The 23,638-nt window shown below is 53.1% G+C and overlaps 1 protein-coding gene across 20 annotated transcripts; it reads left to right on the forward strand.

Annotated features, from left to right (window-relative positions):
- The first annotated feature begins 1,036 nt into the window (after positions 1 to 1,036).
- LOC128781772 (uncharacterized) lies at positions 1,037 to 23,573 on the forward strand. 20 transcript variants are annotated; one of them, XR_008428507.1, is made up of 14 exons: positions 1,037 to 1,124; positions 1,650 to 1,727; positions 1,847 to 2,697; positions 3,037 to 7,709; positions 8,235 to 8,312; positions 8,432 to 9,282; positions 9,622 to 14,294; positions 14,820 to 14,897; positions 15,017 to 15,867; positions 16,207 to 16,355; positions 16,515 to 20,879; positions 21,405 to 21,482; positions 21,602 to 22,452; positions 22,792 to 23,573. XR_008428507.1 is itself a non-coding variant. In XM_053931678.1 (6 exons), exons 1-6 carry the CDS (start codon positions 20,789 to 20,791, stop codon positions 23,169 to 23,171), a joined length of 606 nt encoding a protein of 201 aa, XP_053787653.1. In that variant the 5' UTR covers positions 17,490 to 20,788; the 3' UTR covers positions 23,172 to 23,573. The 20 variants fall into 20 exon arrangements, 4 of the variants coding, with proteins under 4 accessions (XP_053787654.1, XP_053787651.1, XP_053787653.1 ...); XR_008428510.1 differs by having other exon boundaries at positions 16,518 to 20,879; XR_008428504.1 differs by having other exon boundaries at positions 15,017 to 15,109; positions 15,602 to 15,867; positions 16,207 to 20,879.
- Positions 23,574 to 23,638: the final 65 nt, after the last annotated feature.

Here is a 23,638-nt window from a genome sequence, read left to right on the forward strand (position 1 = left end):
GTTTTACCCTACATTGTTCCATTTTTAATCCATTTAATTTACCATGCTGTTGGAAAAATGAATTCTGTAGTTGTGACATTGACTGACAGCATTAAATATGTAAAGCCACACTGCCATTTTGCCTCCACATCCTTGCCTGCTGATCCAGCCTGCCCTGCCAGCCTGATGCAGCCTGATGCTGCAATCCTCACCATGACCCTCTCCAGGGCCCTGGACCTCCAGTCCAAGAGCCCACTCAGTGCTTGCCCCTTTGCCCATCACAGTGGGAGCCGCATCTGTGAAGCCACACCTCTCCTAGAGCTATGCAGGCTCACACAGATTCCAAAAGCACTCCCTGATAACTGGTGGTAATGCCCTTTTTCCTCCACATCTTCCCTCTCTGTCTCTCTCTCCTCCTCCTATTCCTTTACCATTTTGATCCCCTCTTTTCTGTCTTTTCCAGCCCTCCTTTGCTTGGGTAACTCCATTTGCTTTTTGTTTTTTCATAAGCACTAAATGATTCTTAAGTATAACATTTCCCTTGTTTGGCATAATTTTGTTCCTGACAATCTAATTCTAAAAGAACTCTTTGTGATTTCTCTCAGTGGAACACAACACTTGCCAGAATGCTGCTGGACAAAAATAGTACCAAAAAAAGATACTTGCAGTTAGGTTTTTTTAATGCAGCCTTCGAGGTTTTTTATAGGGATTTCTGTGGAGAAAGATCACAGTGTCTCTGCACTCCAATTCACAGTACTGTGTCTCATCCATCCTTCTCTATTATGCTCCTTCCAGGCCTGTGCACAATGAGGAAATTGCACAGAGGGGAGGTCCAGGAATTCACAAGCAACAAGGGTGTACATTGGGAAGCATTGGCAGAGGAGTAAAGGCCCAATGGTGAGCGCTAAGTTCAAAGATTGCACTTTGTCATGAGATCACAGATCTCTGATGTGAGGTTCCAGAGCCCCACTGCTGCTCTTCAGTGCTCGCTCTGGGCAACACTGCAGCAGCAGCAGTGGCAGGAGCAGCAGAATGTTGCGAGCAGGGGGGGATCATGGTCCTGGGCCACTACCTCCTGCTCCTCTTTCTCCTGGCCCTGCAAGCCCAGAATGCCCAGAGTGCTCCAACACCTGGGCAGGGAGCAGGTAGGCAGGCAGGGGCCAGCACATAGCCCTGGCTGATGGCAGTGGGGCCAGGACTGGGGCTGGCTGAGCCAGGAAGCCACCACGGTGCAGGCAGTGGGGCAGACACACCAGGGGAGGTGGGAGGGGCTGCAGCTGCTTTAGGGTGCAGCATGGAGAGAGAGTCCTAAGGAGCAAGGAGGTGGGAAGTGGCAGTTCAGGCCCAGAACCACAGCAGTGCTTATCCATCACTCAGCTCTGGTTATCTATCACTCGGCTCTGGTTGTCCATCACTCAGCTCTGGTTATCCAGCTTCCCGGCCTGGCTTCAGGGCTGAGGCCCCCACAGGTCATGTGTGCACGCCATGGCTTTTCACTTCATGTGAGAGCTGCCAGCTCAGTGTCCCAAGGGCAGCCAGACCCCCCTGCAGCTGTGAGAACACACACCTGCTTGTGCGTGCCCTGTCAATACCTTCCACATCCAGGCCTTGAGGTATGACCATGAGGGCAGTGCATGTGATGGTAAATTCTTGTGGGTGTTTGGTTGTAGTTGTGGACACAGAGAGAACTCTTTCAGCCCCTGAGCTGGAGCCAAATACCATGCTGATTCCGAGCTGGTACCTCAAGCGTGAGTCATCAGTCTCTACCGCCTTCACGAGAATGAGCACTCCTTTCTCCTTTTCCCTGTGTTATTCATGAGAAATACACCTTCATAGGTATGTCATCCTTTCATAAATCTAACAATAGGGAATAATTATGACAAGGTTCCTGAAGAATTCCCTGAAGGATTCCCAGATGTTTCAGAGGAGCTCCTGAACACCTTGCATGAAGCCCCATCTGGTTAGTATATCCCACTCTGTTAACCCTGGGACCTGGGAAGCTGAGCTTTTGGTTCCTGGAGGGATGTGCTGTATCCTGGACAGCCAGAAGTGCTGCAGGGATTTCACACCATTTCACACCTCCTGGAGTGAGCCATAGAGATGGTCCAGCACAGCGTCTGCTCACAGCTCTGCTTCCAGACGATTGCCAGGGGCATCTCCAGATGCTGCTGCAATTGTACCATTACTGGCCAGAGCTGCTGTGTGCAGACACTGGCATCCAGATGTGGGGAAAAGGCCTGTGCTGAATTTGTGTTCGCCTCACACTCAGCACAGCATGGAGGCAGAAATGCTATCCCACAAAATCTTGGCTGCCCCTGCCAAACCTCAGGCTCAGGGATGGGCTGAAGCTGGACCCCAAGTGTGAGGGTGAACCTGGAGGTATTCCTTCTGTGGGTCATTTGGTTGATTAAGTCTTGGCTGGTTTGGGTCTGCATTTCTTGTTGCACTGCAGAAAATCTGGCTATGGATTCCTCTTGTCTTGGGGGACAGCAGGCTCCTCACTGCCACTTGCCAGAATGCCCGGCCACGGTACTGTGCTCTTGGAAAGGGACAGTGGCTTCTGGTTACAGTGTCCAGTGTTTTTTTCTGAAGAGACGGATTCTGAGACTGTGCTGGAGACCTTCCCTATGGAAGAAAATGGCAGCCTGCCAGGCTCAGATGAAGAAAGAGAACCAACAGAGGACACCAGCACACTTGCTGAGCCTGGGGAATATTCATGTGAGTGCTTGAGCGATGCTGTCTTGGAAGAAGAGCAGCTTTTCTGCTATATCCCTGCAGTGCCCTCCAGGGATGAGTTGCAGCGCCCAGCACACAGCCCTGGCCTGCAGCTTGGAAGAAGAGATAGGAACTGTGCTGGTGCAGCTGCTCCCTGGCACACACTGGGCTCTTCTCCATGGGAACTTTATGGGATCCCTCTTGTTCCTTTGTGCTGAGACACCAGAGCCAGAGGAACAGATCTCTGAAGACAATAATCCTTGGGCATCTAAAGCACACTGTGGGATTATCCCTAGTGCAGAGTACAAACATTGTCTCTCACATTGTCTTTTGTCCTGCCAGGGTCAGCTGCTGGGCAAAAAGCCAAGACTGCTGGACAGTGGGAATTTAGCAAGAACTACATTCTAGCATCTGTAGCAGTCTCGGCTCTGCTGCTGCTTGCAGCAGTGGTTGGGTACATAATCATGTACCAGGCTGCTGAAGCGAGACATGTGAGTTATTCATTGCTGCCATTGGCAATGAAGGGTTTGCACCAGGCTGGAGTGCCCAGGCAGCTCCTAGCAAGGCTCTGTGGAAACCGCTGCAGTGCAATGCTTTAACTGTGCTCCAAATTCATATCTATGAGGAGTCTTGGAAATCTGTTTCTACAGCAGGACTCAGGAAGACAAGGAGGCAACAAGACAGGACTGGGACTCTTCCAGGGAAAGCTGTGGTCTGCCTAGACGTGAAGCAGAATCAAGCTGCCGCCTGTTTCCTGAGGTCTTTGCAGCAGAGCTTGCCCAGGTGTACAAGAACATGGGCACAGACCGCTCACCTCTGCCCATGTGTTCCTTCTGTGCTCTGGCTGACGGTGCTTCTTCACGGGACCACTGGATTTCCCTGGACTCACCTCAGCCCACACCATTCTGGTGCCCCTGCTACCAGTACCAGCAGGAACACTTTATATTAGGGGACCATGATTAGTGATAGTGAGAGTTATAAATAGTGATAGGGATGGTGACACCTGCAGTGATACTTTTAGTGGTAGTGACACTTTTAGTGATAGTGATACTTTATATTAGAGGATAACGATTATTTTACTGATAGTGGTAGCATATAAATAAATGTATTTCCAAAAGCAGTAAGTCCTTGGCTGTTGCGGATGTTTCTGTTGGGGTAGAATGCACAGAGCTGGGAGCAGGTCTGGGGCTGGTAGAGGAGCTCTGAGCAACTTGCACTGCAGTGCAGGAGCTGTTTGTGCCAGCCTCAGCCTGCTTTCCCAGCAGTGGCCAGTAACAAGGCTTTCCTTCACCAGAATAAGGACACGCTAGTGAGGAGTGACATGCAGAAACTCCTCTACGAGCTCATTTGGGATGCTGCCCAGAATCAGGAAGGTCTGGACAGAGAGGATAGGATGTTGTGGGAAGGATGGCTGTCCAGTGCTAATCACATCAAGGAGACCTGAGATCGTGACTTAGATCATGGGGGATGTGGCAGTTCCCTCCCCAAAGAACTCAAAGAGGATCAAGGAGCAGAAAGCTGGAGCTGGGCTGTGTGAGATGCAGAGGGGAAGGAATGCGATACTAGTCACAGGAGCATTACTAAAAATTATATTGATAACAGAGAGAGCAGTTATAATAAAAAACACAGTATTTTCCCACTCACTATGGGAAAAAAGCCGAAGGTGGAGCAAAGCTTGGGAAGTTTGCTCTGGGCTTTTGCTTGAGCAAGTGCGGCAGTTGCAGGCTGTGTGTGGCTCCTTAGTTGCTGTTTTGGGACTTGGCTTTTGTTTCAGGGAGATTAAGACCAAAGCAATACAGACCTGGGCATTTCCTGCTCAATTTCTAAAGTAACGGAATGTAGGACTGTGAAGAAGGCCGTTGAGGTAGAAAGAAGTGACAGAGTGCCCGCCTCAGATGAAGAAAGTGAGGCAGTGCAAGAAACCAGCATGATGGAATAGCTGCCCTGGGATGATGAGTCAGATTCACTGTGGTCCCGCAGGCCTTTCCTCATGCCTGCTCCAGCTTGGCCACCTACAGCCAAAGCTGGAGGTGTGAGTGCAGCAAAGCTGTTGTCCAGAATCACGGCACAGGCTCTGAGGCTGATTGTTGCCTGCAGTGTGTGGGGAGGATATTGCCAGCAGCAATTGCCAGAGAGATGCTTGACGGCATCTCTGGACACTGTGGGGTTTTGGAGGGGTTCTTACACTTTTAGCTCAGGCAGTAAAGACTGTCCCAAGACAATGCTATTCCCTTTGAAGTGCTGAAGAGGAACCACTGAGCTCCTCACCCTTGTCCCTCTCCTCTCCACAGCAGCTCCAGCTCCACCTCTGGGCTGTCTCTCATGGGGCTCTTAGCAGCCTCTGAGATACCCCACCTCCTGAGAGGGCAGCCCAAGCTCTTTTCAGAAGAGAGCTGTGCCTCAACACTTGAACCAAGCCTTGCAAACTCTTGTGATATAGACATCCACACTTGCAGCCCTGCAGATGCACATGTGAACTGAGATGCACATGTGGGACACATGCATGCCCATGCCCTGCAGTGCTATTTCTGAAATGCCCGGGCTGCTTCTGAGGGAGCTGACGTGCCACTGCAGCAGGAAAACACCTCTGCATACAAGGGGCTGCAGCAACAACCACCCCTGGGTTTCTCCTTGTGTGTTGTTCTGTTCAGTCGCCAGTCCCTTGGTTTCTCGCTATATTCCTGTTCTCTCCCACTCCCTCTCTGTCTTGCTGTCTATCCAAAGCTTCTTCAACAATCTCCATCCCGCCCCAACCCAGACTTCGTTCTCTCCTACTCATTCTGCTCCTTTCTGCTCATTCTGCGTCTCTTCCTCTTTCCCTGCTGCGTCTTCCTGCAGCTCTGCTCCCATTCCCTGCCCCTCTTTTGCTCTCGTTGCCTCTCCGTTCTGCTTCCTGTCCCTGTCTCTTCTGTCTTTATTTCTCGGCTCTGCTCCCTGTGCCACGCTCAGCTCAGACTCCCAGGCGAGCTGCCCCGGCAGCCGGGACACGGCGGAGAGCTCTCCTGCAGCAGCGGCGAATCGGGCCCGGGAGAGGCGCCTCGGCCCTCGGGCCGGAGCGGGGGCGCTCCGCGCCAGCGGGAGCAGCTGGAGCTGCGGCCCGGGAGGCGGGGCGGGCACAGCCCCACAGCCCCGTTCCCGCCCCTCATGGCCACAATGGGAAAGAACAGGGGTTCTCTTGGGAAACCAAGAGACTGGCAACTGGACAGAGCAACACACAAGGGGAAACCCAGGGGCGGTTTTTGCTGCAGCCCAATAAATCCAGAGGTGTTTTCCTGCTGCAGTGGTTGCTCCGAGCCAGCGGGAGCAGCTGGAGCTGCGGGGCGGGCACAGCCCCACAACCGCGTGCCCGCCCCTCACGGCCCCGTGCGAAATGGCGGCAGCAGGGGGCAAGGAGGCCGCGGGCCCCGGGCAGCGCTGCCTCCGTGCCGTGCCACACACGCGGCAGGCGGCTTCAGCAGCAGCACAGGTCTCGGGGCACTGGTCCCACAGCTGGTGACGAGCCGCCGAGCAGCGCAATGCCTCGAGTGCGTTAAAGGAGAGACTGGGTGTATAACCCGTTAAAGGAACAAAGAAGGGCAGTGTTCATCGGTGCCACCCCTCGGGCAGGAATAGAGGGCCCGAGATAGCACTCAGACTCAATGCCGAGGCAGCTGGGCAGCCTGCCTGGCTTCTGGGCAGGAGATGTCACCAAGACATCCTCCAGCCTGGTACGGCCCTCTGCTTATCATTATGTGCCACAGCCTTCAAGGTGGGCTGTGATCTGTGCTCAATTCCAGAGGATGGCATTGGCCAAGCTGATGCGGCTTGTCGGTTGGAGTCTGCTTATGAGCCTTGGAGAGACACCCTAAAGGGGGAAATCTGTCCGTGCCTCTGTGCTTGCAGCTCTAAACACCTGGGGGTTAACTGGTGCTTCAGGGGCAATTATACCAAAGGTGCTCTAGAAGGCTTTCCAAGAGATTCTAGCGTAGCGTGCCTGGCGCACGTAAATCCTGAATATTTCCTTCCCAGAAGAGCTGCTAAGCTAAAAGGCTACCCGTGTTAACTGTTACCTGCAGGAACTGACACATTTGTGTGTCTCCCATGGCATTACCACCTGGGGTCTGAGGACAAGCAAGAGGGAGCTCAGGGCCTCTGGATGACTGCTTGAGGGATCTGGGCCGCATGTGGTATTTACTTCTGCCACTTGCAGTGACCCAGACACAGAAAGGTTCTAGAGGTGAATACCTGGCACCCTGGTGTGCCCAACAGAAGTGTAGGGCTTTGACTGTGGGTTACTCCACAGGACACCAGGCCTGATGGTGGCACATGGGCTACACCTGCCTCCAAGGGAAAAAGGATCTTGGCTCAGGAGTTAGTGGGGCTCCTTAAGAGGGCTTTACGTAGGTTTGGAAGTGGAAAGGGAATATACTAGGCTCACCTGGGAGAAGCATGAGCACTGCAAACACATGTTTGCATGACAGTGGAGGATGGAAGCAGTGCTGCCATCAAAGATCATGAAACTGTAGCACAAGTAATGGGGAAAACAGGTTTCTTGCCAGAATGCTGTCAGACAAAAATACTACCAAAGAAAGACACAATTGAGTTTTTTACAGCAGCCTTCATACAGGGCTGCTGATGGGGATTTATGAAGAATAAATCATGAGTGCCTCTGCATTCCCATGCACAGTGCTGCCTCCCAGAATACATCAACCCTTCTCCATTTTGCTCCTTCCATTCCTATGCAGAATAAGGAAATCAATAGAGGGCGGGTCCAGGAATTCACATGCAATGTGGGTGTACATTGGGGAGTTCACAGACACCACTATGTTATGAGGTCACAGAGCCCTGTTTGATGTGAGGTTCCAGAGCCCCACTGCTGCTCTTCAGTGCTCGCTCTGGGCAACACTGCAGCAGCAGCAGCAGCAGTGGCAGGAGCAGCAGAATCATGGTCCTGGGCCACTACCTCCTGCTCCTCTTTCTCCTGGCCCTGCAAGCCCAGAATGCCCAGAGTGCTCCAACACCTGGGCAGGGAGCAGGTAGGCAGGCAGGGGCCAGCACATAGCCCTGGCTGATGGCAGTGGGGCCAGGACTGGGGCTGGCTGAGCCAGGAAGCCACCACGGTGCAGGCAGTGGGGCAGACACACCAGGGGAGGTGGGAGGGGCTGCAGCTGCTTTAGGGTGCAGCATGGAGAGAGAGTCCTAAGGAGCAAGGAGGTGGGAAGTGGCAGTTCAGGCCCAGAACCACAGCAGTGCTTATCCATCACTCAGCTCTGGTTATCTATCACTCGGCTCTGGTTGTCCATCACTCAGCTCTGGTTATCCAGCTTCCCGGCCTGGCTTCAGGGCTGAGGCCCCCACAGGTCATGTGTGCACGCCATGGCTTTTCACTTCATGTGAGAGCTGCCAGCTCAGTGTCCCAAGGGCAGCCAGACCCCCCTGCAGCTGTGAGAACACACACCTGCTTGTGCGTGCCCTGTCAATACCTTCCACATCCAGGCCTTGAGGTATGACCATGAGGGCAGTGCATGTGATGGTAAATTCTTGTGGGTGTTTGGTTGTAGTTGTGGACACAGAGAGAACTCTTTCAGCCCCTGAGCTGGAGCCAAATACCATGCTGATTCCGAGCTGGTACCTCAAGCGTGAGTCATCAGTCTCTACCGCCTTCACGAGAATGAGCACTCCTTTCTCCTTTTCCCTGTGTTATTCATGAGAAATACACCTTCATAGGTATGTCATCCTTTCATAAATCTAACAATAGGGAATAATTATGACAAGGTTCCTGAAGAATTCCCTGAAGGATTCCCAGATGTTTCAGAGGAGCTCCTGAACACCTTGCATGAAGCCCCATCTGGTTAGTATATCCCACTCTGTTAACCCTGGGACCTGGGAAGCTGAGCTTTTGGTTCCTGGAGGGATGTGCTGTATCCTGGACAGCCAGAAGTGCTGCAGGGATTTCACACCATTTCACACCTCCTGGAGTGAGCCATAGAGATGGTCCAGCACAGCGTCTGCTCACAGCTCTGCTTCCAGACGATTGCCAGGGGCATCTCCAGATGCTGCTGCAATTGTACCATTACTGGCCAGAGCTGCTGTGTGCAGACACTGGCATCCAGATGTGGGGAAAAGGCCTGTGCTGAATTTGTGTTCGCCTCACACTCAGCACAGCATGGAGGCAGAAATGCTATCCCACAAAATCTTGGCTGCCCCTGCCAAACCTCAGGCTCAGGGATGGGCTGAAGCTGGACCCCAAGTGTGAGGGTGAACCTGGAGGTATTCCTTCTGTGGGTCATTTGGTTGATTAAGTCTTGGCTGGTTTGGGTCTGCATTTCTTGTTGCACTGCAGAAAATCTGGCTATGGATTCCTCTTGTCTTGGGGGACAGCAGGCTCCTCACTGCCACTTGCCAGAATGCCCGGCCACGGTACTGTGCTCTTGGAAAGGGACAGTGGCTTCTGGTTACAGTGTCCAGTGTTTTTTTCTGAAGAGACGGATTCTGAGACTGTGCTGGAGACCTTCCCTATGGAAGAAAATGGCAGCCTGCCAGGCTCAGATGAAGAAAGAGAACCAACAGAGGACACCAGCACACTTGCTGAGCCTGGGGAATATTCATGTGAGTGCTTGAGCGATGCTGTCTTGGAAGAAGAGCAGCTTTTCTGCTATATCCCTGCAGTGCCCTCCAGGGATGAGTTGCAGCGCCCAGCACACAGCCCTGGCCTGCAGCTTGGAAGAAGAGATAGGAACTGTGCTGGTGCAGCTGCTCCCTGGCACACACTGGGCTCTTCTCCATGGGAACTTTATGGGATCCCTCTTGTTCCTTTGTGCTGAGACACCAGAGCCAGAGGAACAGATCTCTGAAGACAATAATCCTTGGGCATCTAAAGCACACTGTGGGATTATCCCTAGTGCAGAGTACAAACATTGTCTCTCACATTGTCTTTTGTCCTGCCAGGGTCAGCTGCTGGGCAAAAAGCCAAGACTGCTGGACAGTGGGAATTTAGCAAGAACTACATTCTAGCATCTGTAGCAGTCTCGGCTCTGCTGCTGCTTGCAGCAGTGGTTGGGTACATAATCATGTACCAGGCTGCTGAAGCGAGACATGTGAGTTATTCATTGCTGCCATTGGCAATGAAGGGTTTGCACCAGGCTGGAGTGCCCAGGCAGCTCCTAGCAAGGCTCTGTGGAAACCGCTGCAGTGCAATGCTTTAACTGTGCTCCAAATTCATATCTATGAGGAGTCTTGGAAATCTGTTTCTACAGCAGGACTCAGGAAGACAAGGAGGCAACAAGACAGGACTGGGACTCTTCCAGGGAAAGCTGTGGTCTGCCTAGACGTGAAGCAGAATCAAGCTGCCGCCTGTTTCCTGAGGTCTTTGCAGCAGAGCTTGCCCAGGTGTACAAGAACATGGGCACAGACCGCTCACCTCTGCCCATGTGTTCCTTCTGTGCTCTGGCTGACGGTGCTTCTTCACGGGACCACTGGATTTCCCTGGACTCACCTCAGCCCACACCATTCTGGTGCCCCTGCTACCAGTACCAGCAGGAACACTTTATATTAGGGGACCATGATTAGTGATAGTGAGAGTTATAAATAGTGATAGGGATGGTGACACCTGCAGTGATACTTTTAGTGGTAGTGACACTTTTAGTGATAGTGATACTTTATATTAGAGGATAACGATTATTTTACTGATAGTGGTAGCATATAAATAAATGTATTTCCAAAAGCAGTAAGTCCTTGGCTGTTGCGGATGTTTCTGTTGGGGTAGAATGCACAGAGCTGGGAGCAGGTCTGGGGCTGGTAGAGGAGCTCTGAGCAACTTGCACTGCAGTGCAGGAGCTGTTTGTGCCAGCCTCAGCCTGCTTTCCCAGCAGTGGCCAGTAACAAGGCTTTCCTTCACCAGAATAAGGACACGCTAGTGAGGAGTGACATGCAGAAACTCCTCTACGAGCTCATTTGGGATGCTGCCCAGAATCAGGAAGGTCTGGACAGAGAGGATAGGATGTTGTGGGAAGGATGGCTGTCCAGTGCTAATCACATCAAGGAGACCTGAGATCGTGACTTAGATCATGGGGGATGTGGCAGTTCCCTCCCCAAAGAACTCAAAGAGGATCAAGGAGCAGAAAGCTGGAGCTGGGCTGTGTGAGATGCAGAGGGGAAGGAATGCGATACTAGTCACAGGAGCATTACTAAAAATTATATTGATAACAGAGAGAGCAGTTATAATAAAAAACACAGTATTTTCCCACTCACTATGGGAAAAAAGCCGAAGGTGGAGCAAAGCTTGGGAAGTTTGCTCTGGGCTTTTGCTTGAGCAAGTGCGGCAGTTGCAGGCTGTGTGTGGCTCCTTAGTTGCTGTTTTGGGACTTGGCTTTTGTTTCAGGGAGATTAAGACCAAAGCAATACAGACCTGGGCATTTCCTGCTCAATTTCTAAAGTAACGGAATGTAGGACTGTGAAGAAGGCCGTTGAGGTAGAAAGAAGTGACAGAGTGCCCGCCTCAGATGAAGAAAGTGAGGCAGTGCAAGAAACCAGCATGATGGAATAGCTGCCCTGGGATGATGAGTCAGATTCACTGTGGTCCCGCAGGCCTTTCCTCATGCCTGCTCCAGCTTGGCCACCTACAGCCAAAGCTGGAGGTGTGAGTGCAGCAAAGCTGTTGTCCAGAATCACGGCACAGGCTCTGAGGCTGATTGTTGCCTGCAGTGTGTGGGGAGGATATTGCCAGCAGCAATTGCCAGAGAGATGCTTGACGGCATCTCTGGACACTGTGGGGTTTTGGAGGGGTTCTTACACTTTTAGCTCAGGCAGTAAAGACTGTCCCAAGACAATGCTATTCCCTTTGAAGTGCTGAAGAGGAACCACTGAGCTCCTCACCCTTGTCCCTCTCCTCTCCACAGCAGCTCCAGCTCCACCTCTGGGCTGTCTCTCATGGGGCTCTTAGCAGCCTCTGAGATACCCCACCTCCTGAGAGGGCAGCCCAAGCTCTTTTCAGAAGAGAGCTGTGCCTCAACACTTGAACCAAGCCTTGCAAACTCTTGTGATATAGACATCCACACTTGCAGCCCTGCAGATGCACATGTGAACTGAGATGCACATGTGGGACACATGCATGCCCATGCCCTGCAGTGCTATTTCTGAAATGCCCGGGCTGCTTCTGAGGGAGCTGACGTGCCACTGCAGCAGGAAAACACCTCTGCATACAAGGGGCTGCAGCAACAACCACCCCTGGGTTTCTCCTTGTGTGTTGTTCTGTTCAGTCGCCAGTCCCTTGGTTTCTCGCTATATTCCTGTTCTCTCCCACTCCCTCTCTGTCTTGCTGTCTATCCAAAGCTTCTTCAACAATCTCCATCCCGCCCCAACCCAGACTTCGTTCTCTCCTACTCATTCTGCTCCTTTCTGCTCATTCTGCGTCTCTTCCTCTTTCCCTGCTGCGTCTTCCTGCAGCTCTGCTCCCATTCCCTGCCCCTCTTTTGCTCTCGTTGCCTCTCCGTTCTGCTTCCTGTCCCTGTCTCTTCTGTCTTTATTTCTCGGCTCTGCTCCCTGTGCCACGCTCAGCTCAGACTCCCAGGCGAGCTGCCCCGGCAGCCGGGACACGGCGGAGAGCTCTCCTGCAGCAGCGGCGAATCGGGCCCGGGAGAGGCGCCTCGGCCCTCGGGCCGGAGCGGGGGCGCTCCGCGCCAGCGGGAGCAGCTGGAGCTGCGGCCCGGGAGGCGGGGCGGGCACAGCCCCACAGCCCCGTTCCCGCCCCTCATGGCCACAATGGGAAAGAACAGGGGTTCTCTTGGGAAACCAAGAGACTGGCAACTGGACAGAGCAACACACAAGGGGAAACCCAGGGGCGGTTTTTGCTGCAGCCCAATAAATCCAGAGGTGTTTTCCTGCTGCAGTGGTTGCTCCGAGCCAGCGGGAGCAGCTGGAGCTGCGGGGCGGGCACAGCCCCACAACCGCGTGCCCGCCCCTCACGGCCCCGTGCGAAATGGCGGCAGCAGGGGGCAAGGAGGCCGCGGGCCCCGGGCAGCGCTGCCTCCGTGCCGTGCCACACACGCGGCAGGCGGCTTCAGCAGCAGCACAGGTCTCGGGGCACTGGTCCCACAGCTGGTGACGAGCCGCCGAGCAGCGCAATGCCTCGAGTGCGTTAAAGGAGAGACTGGGTGTATAACCCGTTAAAGGAACAAAGAAGGGCAGTGTTCATCGGTGCCACCCCTCGGGCAGGAATAGAGGGCCCGAGATAGCACTCAGACTCAATGCCGAGGCAGCTGGGCAGCCTGCCTGGCTTCTGGGCAGGAGATGTCACCAAGACATCCTCCAGCCTGGTACGGCCCTCTGCTTATCATTATGTGCCACAGCCTTCAAGGTGGGCTGTGATCTGTGCTCAATTCCAGAGGATGGCATTGGCCAAGCTGATGCGGCTTGTCGGTTGGAGTCTGCTTATGAGCCTTGGAGAGACACCCTAAAGGGGGAAATCTGTCCGTGCCTCTGTGCTTGCAGCTCTAAACACCTGGGGGTTAACTGGTGCTTCAGGGGCAATTATACCAAAGGTGCTCTAGAAGGCTTTCCAAGAGATTCTAGCGTAGCGTGCCTGGCGCACGTAAATCCTGAATATTTCCTTCCCAGAAGAGCTGCTAAGCTAAAAGGCTACCCGTGTTAACTGTTACCTGCAGGAACTGACACATTTGTGTGTCTCCCATGGCATTACCACCTGGGGTCTGAGGACAAGCAAGAGGGAGCTCAGGGCCTCTGGATGACTGCTTGAGGGATCTGGGCCGCATGTGGTATTTACTTCTGCCACTTGCAGTGACCCAGACACAGAAAGGTTCTAGAGGTGAATACCTGGCACCCTGGTGTGCCCAACAGAAGTGTAGGGCTTTGACTGTGGGTTACTCCACAGGACACCAGGCCTGATGGTGGCACATGGGCTACACCTGCCTCCAAGGGAAAAAGGATCTTGGCTCAGGAGTTAGTGGGGCTCCTTAAGAGGGCTTTACGTAGGTTTGGAAGTGGAAAGGGAATATACTAGGCTCACCTGGGAGAAGCATGAGCACTGCAAACACATGTTTGCATGACAGTGGAGGATGGAAGCAGTGCTGCCATCAAAGATCATGAAACTGTAGCACAAGTAATGGGGAAAACAGGTTTCTTGCCAGAATGCTGTCAGACAAAAATACTACCAAAGAAAGACACAATTGAGTTTTTTACAGCAGCCTTCATACAGGGCTGCTGATGGGGATTTATGAAGAATAAATCATGAGTGCCTCTGCATTCCCATGCACAGTGCTGCCTCCCAGAATACATCAACCCTTCTCCATTTTGCTCCTTCCATTCCTATGCAGAATAAGGAAATCAATAGAGGGCGGGTCCAGGAATTCACATGCAATGTGGGTGTACATTGGGGAGTTCACAGACACCACTATGTTATGAGGTCACAGAGCCCTGTTTGATGTGAGGTTCCAGAGCCCCACTGCTGCTCTTCAGTGCTCGCTCTGGGCAACACTGCAGCAGCAGCAGCAGCAGTGGCAGGAGCAGCAGAATCATGGTCCTGGGCCACTACCTCCTGCTCCTCTTTCTCCTGGCCCTGCAAGCCCAGAATGCCCAGAGTGCTCCAACACCTGGGCAGGGAGCAGGTAGGCAGGCAGGGGCCAGCACATAGCCCTGGCTGATGGCAGTGGGGCCAGGACTGGGGCTGGCTGAGCCAGGAAGCCACCACGGTGCAGGCAGTGGGGCAGACACACCAGGGGAGGTGGGAGGGGCTGCAGCTGCTTTAGGGTGCAGCATGGAGAGAGAGTCCTAAGGAGCAAGGAGGTGGGAAGTGGCAGTTCAGGCCCAGAACCACAGCAGTGCTTATCCATCACTCAGCTCTGGTTATCTATCACTCGGCTCTGGTTGTCCATCACTCAGCTCTGGTTATCCAGCTTCCCGGCCTGGCTTCAGGGCTGAGGCCCCCACAGGTCATGTGTGCACGCCATGGCTTTTCACTTCATGTGAGAGCTGCCAGCTCAGTGTCCCAAGGGCAGCCAGACCCCCCTGCAGCTGTGAGAACACACACCTGCTTGTGCGTGCCCTGTCAATACCTTCCACATCCAGGCCTTGAGGTATGACCATGAGGGCAGTGCATGTGATGGTAAATTCTTGTGGGTGTTTGGTTGTAGTTGTGGACACAGAGAGAACTCTTTCAGCCCCTGAGCTGGAGCCAAATACCATGCTGATTCCGAGCTGGTACCTCAAGCGTGAGTCATCAGTCTCTACCGCCTTCACGAGAATGAGCACTCCTTTCTCCTTTTCCCTGTGTTATTCATGAGAAATACACCTTCATAGGTATGACATCCTTTCATAAATCTAACAATAGGGAATAATTATGACAAGGTTCCTGAAGAATTCCCTGAAGGATTCCCAGATGTTTCAGAGGAGCTCCTGAACACCTTGCATGAAGCCCCATCTGGTTAGTATATCCCACTCTGTTAACCCTGGGACCTGGGAAGCTGAGCTTTTGGTTCCTGGAGGGATGTGCTGTATCCTGGACAGCCAGAAGTGCTGCAGGGATTTCACACCATTTCACACCTCCTGGAGTGAGCCATAGAGATGGTCCAGCACAGCGTCTGCTCACAGCTCTGCTTCCAGACGATTGCCAGGGGCATCTCCAGATGCTGCTGCAATTGTACCATTACTGGCCAGAGCTGCTGTGTGCAGACACTGGCATCCAGATGTGGGGAAAAGGCCTGTGCTGAATTTGTGTTCGCCTCACACTCAGCACAGCATGGAGGCAGAAATGCTATCCCACAAAATCTTGGCTGCCCCTGCCAAACCTCAGGCTCAGGGATGGGCTGAAGCTGGACCCCAAGTGTGAGGGTGAACCTGGAGGTATTCCTTCTGTGGGTCATTTGGTTGATTAAGTCTTGGCTGGTTTGGGTCTGCATTTCTTGTTGCACTGCAGAAAATCTGGCTATGGATTCCTCTTGTCTTGGGGGACAGCAGGCTCCTCACTGCCACTTGCCAGAATGCCCGGCCACGGTACTGTGCTCTTGGAAAGGGACAGTGGCTTCTGGTTACAGTGTCCAGTGTTTTTTTCTGAAGAGACGGATTCTGAGACTGTGCTGGAGACCTTCCCTATGGAAGAAAATGGCAGCCTGCCAGGCTCAGATGAAGAAAGAGAACCAACAGAGGACACCAGCACACTTGCTGAGCCTGGGGAATATTCATGTGAGTGCTTGAGCGATGCTGTCTTGGAAGAAGAGCAGCTTTTCTGCTATATCCCTGCAGTGCCCTCCAGGGATGAGTTGCAGCGCCCAGCACACAGCCCTGGCCTGCAGCTTGGAAGAAGAGATAGGAACTGTGCTGGTGCAGCTGCTCCCTGGCACACACTGGGCTCTTCTCCATGGGAACTTTATGGGATCCCTCTTGTTCCTTTGTGCTGAGACACCAGAGCCAGAGGAACAGATCTCTGAAGACAATAATCCTTGGGCATCTAAAGCACACTGTGGGATTATCCCTAGTGCAGAGTACAAACATTGTCTCTCACATTGTCTTTTGTCCTGCCAGGGTCAGCTGCTGGGCAAAAAGCCAAGACTGCTGGACAGTGGGAATTTAGCAAGAACTACATTCTAGCATCTGTAGCAGTCTCGGCTCTGCTGCTGCTTGCAGCAGTGGTTGGGTACATAATCATGTACCAGGCTGCTGAAGCGAGACATGTGAGTTATTCATTGCTGCCATTGGCAATGAAGGGTTTGCACCAGGCTGGAGTGCCCAGGCAGCTCCTAGCAAGGCTCTGTGGAAACCGCTGCAGTGCAATGCTTTAACTGTGCTCCAAATTCATATCTATGAGGAGTCTTGGAAATCTGTTTCTACAGCAGGACTCAGGAAGACAAGGAGGCAACAAGACAGGACTGGGACTCTTCCAGGGAAAGCTGTGGTCTGCCTAGACGTGAAGCAGAATCAAGCTGCCGCCTGTTTCCTGAGGTCTTTGCAGCAGAGCTTGCCCAGGTGTACAAGAACATGGGCACAGACCGCTCACCTCTGCCCATGTGTTCCTTCTGTGCTCTGGCTGACGGTGCTTCTTCACGGGACCACTGGATTTCCCTGGACTCACCTCAGCCCACACCATTCTGGTGCCCCTGCTACCAGTACCAGCAGGAACACTTTATATTAGGGGACCATGATTAGTGATAGTGAGAGTTATAAATAGTGATAGGGATGGTGACACCTGCAGTGATACTTTTAGTGGTAGTGACACTTTTAGTGATAGTGATACTTTATATTAGAGGATAACGATTATTTTACTGATAGTGGTAGCATATAAATAAATGTATTTCCAAAAGCAGTAAGTCCTTGGCTGTTGCGGATGTTTCTGTTGGGGTAGAATGCACAGAGCTGGGAGCAGGTCTGGGGCTGGTAGAGGAGCTCTGAGCAACTTGCACTGCAGTGCAGGAGCTGTTTGTGCCAGCCTCAGCCTGCTTTCCCAGCAGTGGCCAGTAACAAGGCTTTCCTTCACCAGAATAAGGACACGCTAGTGAGGAGTGACATGCAGAAACTCCTCTACGAGCTCATTTGGGATGCTGCCCAGAATCAGGAAGGTCTGGACAGAGAGGATAGGATGTTGTGGGAAGGATGGCTGTCCAGTGCTAATCACATCAAGGAGACCTGAGATCGTGACTTAGATCATGGGGGATGTGGCAGTTCCCTCCCCAAAGAACTCAAAGAGGATCAAGGAGCAGAAAGCTGGAGCTGGGCTGTGTGAGATGCAGAGGGGAAGGAATGCGATACTAGTCACAGGAGCATTACTAAAAATTATATTGATAACAGAGAGAGCAGTTATAATAAAAAACACAGTATTTTCCCACTCACTATGGGAAAAAAGCCGAAGGTGGAGCAAAGCTTGGGAAGTTTGCTCTGGGCTTTTGCTTGAGCAAGTGCGGCAGTTGCAGGCTGTGTGTGGCTCCTTAGTTGCTGTTTTGGGACTTGGCTTTTGTTTCAGGGAGATTAAGACCAAAGCAATACAGACCTGGGCATTTCCTGCTCAATTTCTAAAGTAACGGAATGTAGGACTGTGAAGAAGGCCGTTGAGGTAGAAAGAAGTGACAGAGTGCCCGCCTCAGATGAAGAAAGTGAGGCAGTGCAAGAAACCAGCATGATGGAATAGCTGCCCTGGGATGATGAGTCAGATTCACTGTGGTCCCGCAGGCCTTTCCTCATGCCTGCTCCAGCTTGGCCACCTACAGCCAAAGCTGGAGGTGTGAGTGCAGCAAAGCTGTTGTCCAGAATCACGGCACAGGCTCTGAGGCTGATTGTTGCCTGCAGTGTGTGGGGAGGATATTGCCAGCAGCAATTGCCAGAGAGATGCTTGACGGCATCTCTGGACACTGTGGGGTTTTGGAGGGGTTCTTACACTTTTAGCTCAGGCAGTAAAGACTGTCCCAAGACAATGCTATTCCCTTTGAAGTGCTGAAGAGGAACCACTGAGCTCCTCACCCTTGTCCCTCTCCTCTCCACAGCAGCTCCAGCTCCACCTCTGGGCTGTCTCTCATGGGGCTCTTAGCAGCCTCTGAGATACCCCACCTCCTGAGAGGGCAGCCCAAGCTCTTTTCAGAAGAGAGCTGTGCCTCAACACTTGAACCAAGCCTTGCAAACTCTTGTGATATAGACATCCACACTTGCAGCCCTGCAGATGCACATGTGAACTGAGATGCACATGTGGGACACATGCATGCCCATGCCCTGCAGTGCTATTTCTGAAATGCCCGGGCTGCTTCTGAGGGAGCTGACGTGCCACTGCAGCAGGAAAACACCTCTGCATACAAGGGGCTGCAGCAACAACCACCCCTGGGTTTCTCCTTGTGTGTTGTTCTGTTCAGTCGCCAGTCCCTTGGTTTCTCGCTATATTCCTGTTCTCTCCCACTCCCTCTCTGTCTTGCTGTCTATCCAAAGCTTCTTCAACAATCTCCATCCCGCCCCAACCCAGACTTCGTTCTCTCCTACTCATTCTGCTCCTTTCTGCTCATTCTGCGTCTCTTCCTCTTTCCCTGCTGCGTCTTCCTGCAGCTCTGCTCCCATTCCCTGCCCCTCTTTTGCTCTCGTTGCCTCTCCGTTCTGCTTCCTGTCCCTGTCTCTTCTGTCTTTATTTCTCGGCTCTGCTCCCTGTGCCACGCTCAGCTCAGACTCCCAGGCGAGCTGCCCCGGCAGCCGGGACACGGCGGAGAGCTCTCCTGCAGCAGCGGCGAATCGGGCCCGGGAGAGGCGCCTCGGCCCTCGGGCCGGAGCGGGGGCGCTCCGCGCCAGCGGGAGCAGCTGGAGCTGCGGCCCGGGAGGCGGGGCGGGCACAGCCCCACAGCCCCGTTCCCGCCCCTCATGGCCACAATGGGAAAGAACAGGGGTTCTCTTGGGAAACCAAGAGACTGGCAACTGGACAGAGCAACACACAAGGGGAAACCCAGGGGCGGTTTTTGCTGCAGCCCAATAAATCCAGAGGTGTTTTCCTGCTGCAGTGGTTGCTCCGAGCCAGCGGGAGCAGCTGGAGCTGCGGGGCGGGCACAGCCCCACAACCGCGTGCCCGCCCCTCACGGCCCCGTGCGAAATGGCGGCAGCAGGGGGCAAGGAGGCCGCGGGCCCCGGGCAGCGCTGCCTCCGTGCCGTGCCACACACGCGGCAGGCGGCTTCAGCAGCAGCACAGGTCTCGGGGCACTGGTCCCACAGCTGGTGACGAGCCGCCGAGCAGCGCAATGCCTCGAGTGCGTTAAAGGAGAGACTGGGTGTATAACCCGTTAAAGGAACAAAGAAGGGCAGTGTTCATCGGTGCCACCCCTCGGGCAGGAATAGAGGGCCCGAGATAGCACTCAGACTCAATGCCGAGGCAGCTGGGCAGCCTGCCTGGCTTCTGGGCAGGAGATGTCACCAAGACATCCTCCAGCCTGGTACGGCCCTCTGCTTATCATTATGTGCCACAGCCTTCAAGGTGGGCTGTGATCTGTGCTCAATTCCAGAGGATGGCATTGGCCAAGCTGATGCGGCTTGTCGGTTGGAGTCTGCTTATGAGCCTTGGAGAGACACCCTAAAGGGGGAAATCTGTCCGTGCCTCTGTGCTTGCAGCTCTAAACACCTGGGGGTTAACTGGTGCTTCAGGGGCAATTATACCAAAGGTGCTCTAGAAGGCTTTCCAAGAGATTCTAGCGTAGCGTGCCTGGCGCACGTAAATCCTGAATATTTCCTTCCCAGAAGAGCTGCTAAGCTAAAAGGCTACCCGTGTTAACTGTTACCTGCAGGAACTGACACATTTGTGTGTCTCCCATGGCATTACCACCTGGGGTCTGAGGACAAGCAAGAGGGAGCTCAGGGCCTCTGGATGACTGCTTGAGGGATCTGGGCCGCATGTGGTATTTACTTCTGCCACTTGCAGTGACCCAGACACAGAAAGGTTCTAGAGGTGAATACCTGGCACCCTGGTGTGCCCAACAGAAGTGTAGGGCTTTGACTGTGGGTTACTCCACAGGACACCAGGCCTGATGGTGGCACATGGGCTACACCTGCCTCCAAGGGAAAAAGGATCTTGGCTCAGGAGTTAGTGGGGCTCCTTAAGAGGGCTTTACGTAGGTTTGGAAGTGGAAAGGGAATATACTAGGCTCACCTGGGAGAAGCATGAGCACTGCAAACACATGTTTGCATGACAGTGGAGGATGGAAGCAGTGCTGCCATCAAAGATCATGAAACTGTAGCACAAGTAATGGGGAAAACAGGTTTCTTGCCAGAATGCTGTCAGACAAAAATACTACCAAAGAAAGACACAATTGAGTTTTTTACAGCAGCCTTCATACAGGGCTGCTGATGGGGATTTATGAAGAATAGGACCTGAGTGCCTCTGCATTCCCATGCACAGTGCTGCCTCCCAGAATACATCAACCCTTCTCCATTTTGCTCCTTCCATTCCTATGCAGAATAAGGAAATCAATAGAGGGCGGGTCCAGGAATTCACATGCAATGTGGGTGTACATTGGGGAGTTCACAGACACCACTATGTTATGAGGTCACAGAGCCCTGTTTGATGTGAGGTTCCAGAGCCCCACTGCTGCTCTTCAGTGCTCGCTCTGGGCAACACTGCAGCAGCAGCAGCAGCAGTGGCAGGAGCAGCAGAATCATGGTCCTGGGCCACTACCTCCTGCTCCTCTTTCTCCTGGCCCTGCAAGCCCAGAATGCCCAGAGTGCTCCAACACCTGGGCAGGGAGCAGGTAGGCAGGCAGGGGCCAGCACATAGCCCTGGCTGATGGCAGTGGGGCCAGGACTGGGGCTGGCTGAGCCAGGAAGCCACCACGGTGCAGGCAGTGGGGCAGACACACCAGGGGAGGTGGGAGGGGCTGCAGCTGCTTTAGGGTGCAGCATGGAGAGAGAGTCCTAAGGAGCAAGGAGGTGGGAAGTGGCAGTTCAGGCCCAGAACCACAGCAGTGCTTATCCATCACTCAGCTCTGGTTATCTATCACTCGGCTCTGGTTGTCCATCACTCAGCTCTGGTTATCCAGCTTCCCGGCCTGGCTTCAGGGCTGAGGCCCCCACAGGTCATGTGTGCACGCCATGGCTTTTCACTTCATGTGAGAGCTGCCAGCTCAGTGTCCCAAGGGCAGCCAGACCCCCCTGCAGCTGTGAGAACACACACCTGCTTGTGCGTGCCCTGTCAATACCTTCCACATCCAGGCCTTGAGGTATGACCATGAGGGCAGTGCATGTGATGGTAAATTCTTGTGGGTGTTTGGTTGTAGTTGTGGACACAGAGAGAACTCTTTCAGCCCCTGAGCTGGAGCCAAATACCATGCTGATTCCGAGCTGGTACCTCAAGCGTGAGTCATCAGTCTCTACCGCCTTCACGAGAATGAGCACTCCTTTCTCCTTTTCCCTGTGTTATTCATGAGAAATACACCTTCATAGGTATGTCATCCTTTCATAAATCTAACAATAGGGAATAATTATGACAAGGTTCCTGAAGAATTCCCTGAAGGATTCCCAGATGTTTCAGAGGAGCTCCTGAACACCTTGCATGAAGCCCCATCTGGTTAGTATATCCCACTCTGTTAACCCTGGGACCTGGGAAGCTGAGCTTTTGGTTCCTGGAGGGATGTGCTGTATCCTGGACAGCCAGAAGTGCTGCAGGGATTTCACACCATTTCACACCTCCTGGAGTGAGCCATAGAGATGGTCCAGCACAGCGTCTGCTCACAGCTCTGCTTCCAGACGATTGCCAGGGGCATCTCCAGATGCTGCTGCAATTGTACCATTACTGGCCAGAGCTGCTGTGTGCAGACACTGGCATCCAGATGTGGGGAAAAGGCCTGTGCTGAATTTGTGTTCGCCTCACACTCAGCACAGCATGGAGGCAGAAATGCTATCCCACAAAATCTTGGCTGCCCCTGCCAAACCTCAGGCTCAGGGATGGGCTGAAGCTGGACCCCAAGTGTGAGGGTGAACCTGGAGGTATTCCTTCTGTGGGTCATTTGGTTGATTAAGTCTTGGCTGGTTTGGGTCTGCATTTCTTGTTGCACTGCAGAAAATCTGGCTATGGATTCCTCTTGTCTTGGGGGACAGCAGGCTCCTCACTGCCACTTGCCAGAATGCCCGGCCACGGTACTGTGCTCTTGGAAAGGGACAGTGGCTTCTGGTTACAGTGTCCAGTGTTTTTTTCTGAAGAGACGGATTCTGAGACTGTGCTGGAGACCTTCCCTATGGAAGAAAATGGCAGCCTGCCAGGCTCAGATGAAGAAAGAGAACCAACAGAGGACACCAGCACACTTGCTGAGCCTGGGGAATATTCATGTGAGTGCTTGAGCGATGCTGTCTTGGAAGAAGAGCAGCTTTTCTGCTATATCCCTGCAGTGCCCTCCAGGGATGAGTTGCAGCGCCCAGCACACAGCCCTGGCCTGCAGCTTGGAAGAAGAGATAGGAACTGTGCTGGTGCAGCTGCTCCCTGGCACACACTGGGCTCTTCTCCATGGGAACTTTATGGGATCCCTCTTGTTCCTTTGTGCTGAGACACCAGAGCCAGAGGAACAGATCTCTGAAGACAATAATCCTTGGGCATCTAAAGCACACTGTGGGATTATCCCTAGTGCAGAGTACAAACATTGTCTCTCACATTGTCTTTTGTCCTGCCAGGGTCAGCTGCTGGGCAAAAAGCCAAGACTGCTGGACAGTGGGAATTTAGCAAGAACTACATTCTAGCATCTGTAGCAGTCTCGGCTCTGCTGCTGCTTGCAGCAGTGGTTGGGTACATAATCATGTACCAGGCTGCTGAAGCGAGACATGTGAGTTATTCATTGCTGCCATTGGCAATGAAGGGTTTGCACCAGGCTGGAGTGCCCAGGCAGCTCCTAGCAAGGCTCTGTGGAAACCGCTGCAGTGCAATGCTTTAACTGTGCTCCAAATTCATATCTATGAGGAGTCTTGGAAATCTGTTTCTACAGCAGGACTCAGGAAGACAAGGAGGCAACAAGACAGGACTGGGACTCTTCCAGGGAAAGCTGTGGTCTGCCTAGACGTGAAGCAGAATCAAGCTGCCGCCTGTTTCCTGAGGTCTTTGCAGCAGAGCTTGCCCAGGTGTACAAGAACATGGGCACAGACCGCTCACCTCTGCCCATGTGTTCCTTCTGTGCTCTGGCTGACGGTGCTTCTTCACGGGACCACTGGATTTCCCTGGACTCACCTCAGCCCACACCATTCTGGTGCCCCTGCTACCAGTACCAGCAGGAACACTTTATATTAGGGGACCATGATTAGTGATAGTGAGAGTTATAAATAGTGATAGGGATGGTGACACCTGCAGTGATACTTTTAGTGGTAGTGACACTTTTAGTGATAGTGATACTTTATATTAGAGGATAACGATTATTTTACTGATAGTGGTAGCATATAAATAAATGTATTTCCAAAAGCAGTAAGTCCTTGGCTGTTGCGGATGTTTCTGTTGGGGTAGAATGCACAGAGCTGGGAGCAGGTCTGGGGC

This window comes from Vidua chalybeata, chromosome Z (genome assembly GCF_026979565.1).
Source record: "Vidua chalybeata isolate OUT-0048 chromosome Z, bVidCha1 merged haplotype, whole genome shotgun sequence".
Classification (NCBI taxonomy): Eukaryota; Metazoa; Chordata; class Aves; order Passeriformes; family Viduidae; genus Vidua; species Vidua chalybeata.

Coding starts and splice junctions, on each gene's coding strand:
- LOC128781772 (XM_053931676.1), top strand. CDS start 20,789: ATGGTCCTGGGCCACTACCTCCTGCTCCTCTTTCTCCTGGCCCTGCAA. Junction 21,483..21,601: donor TCCGAGCTGGTACCTCAAGC/GTGAGTCATCAG, acceptor ATCTAACAATAG/GGAATAATTATGACAAGGTT. Junction 22,453..22,791: donor TGAGCCTGGGGAATATTCAT/GTGAGTGCTTGA, acceptor TTGTCCTGCCAG/GGTCAGCTGCTGGGCAAAAA.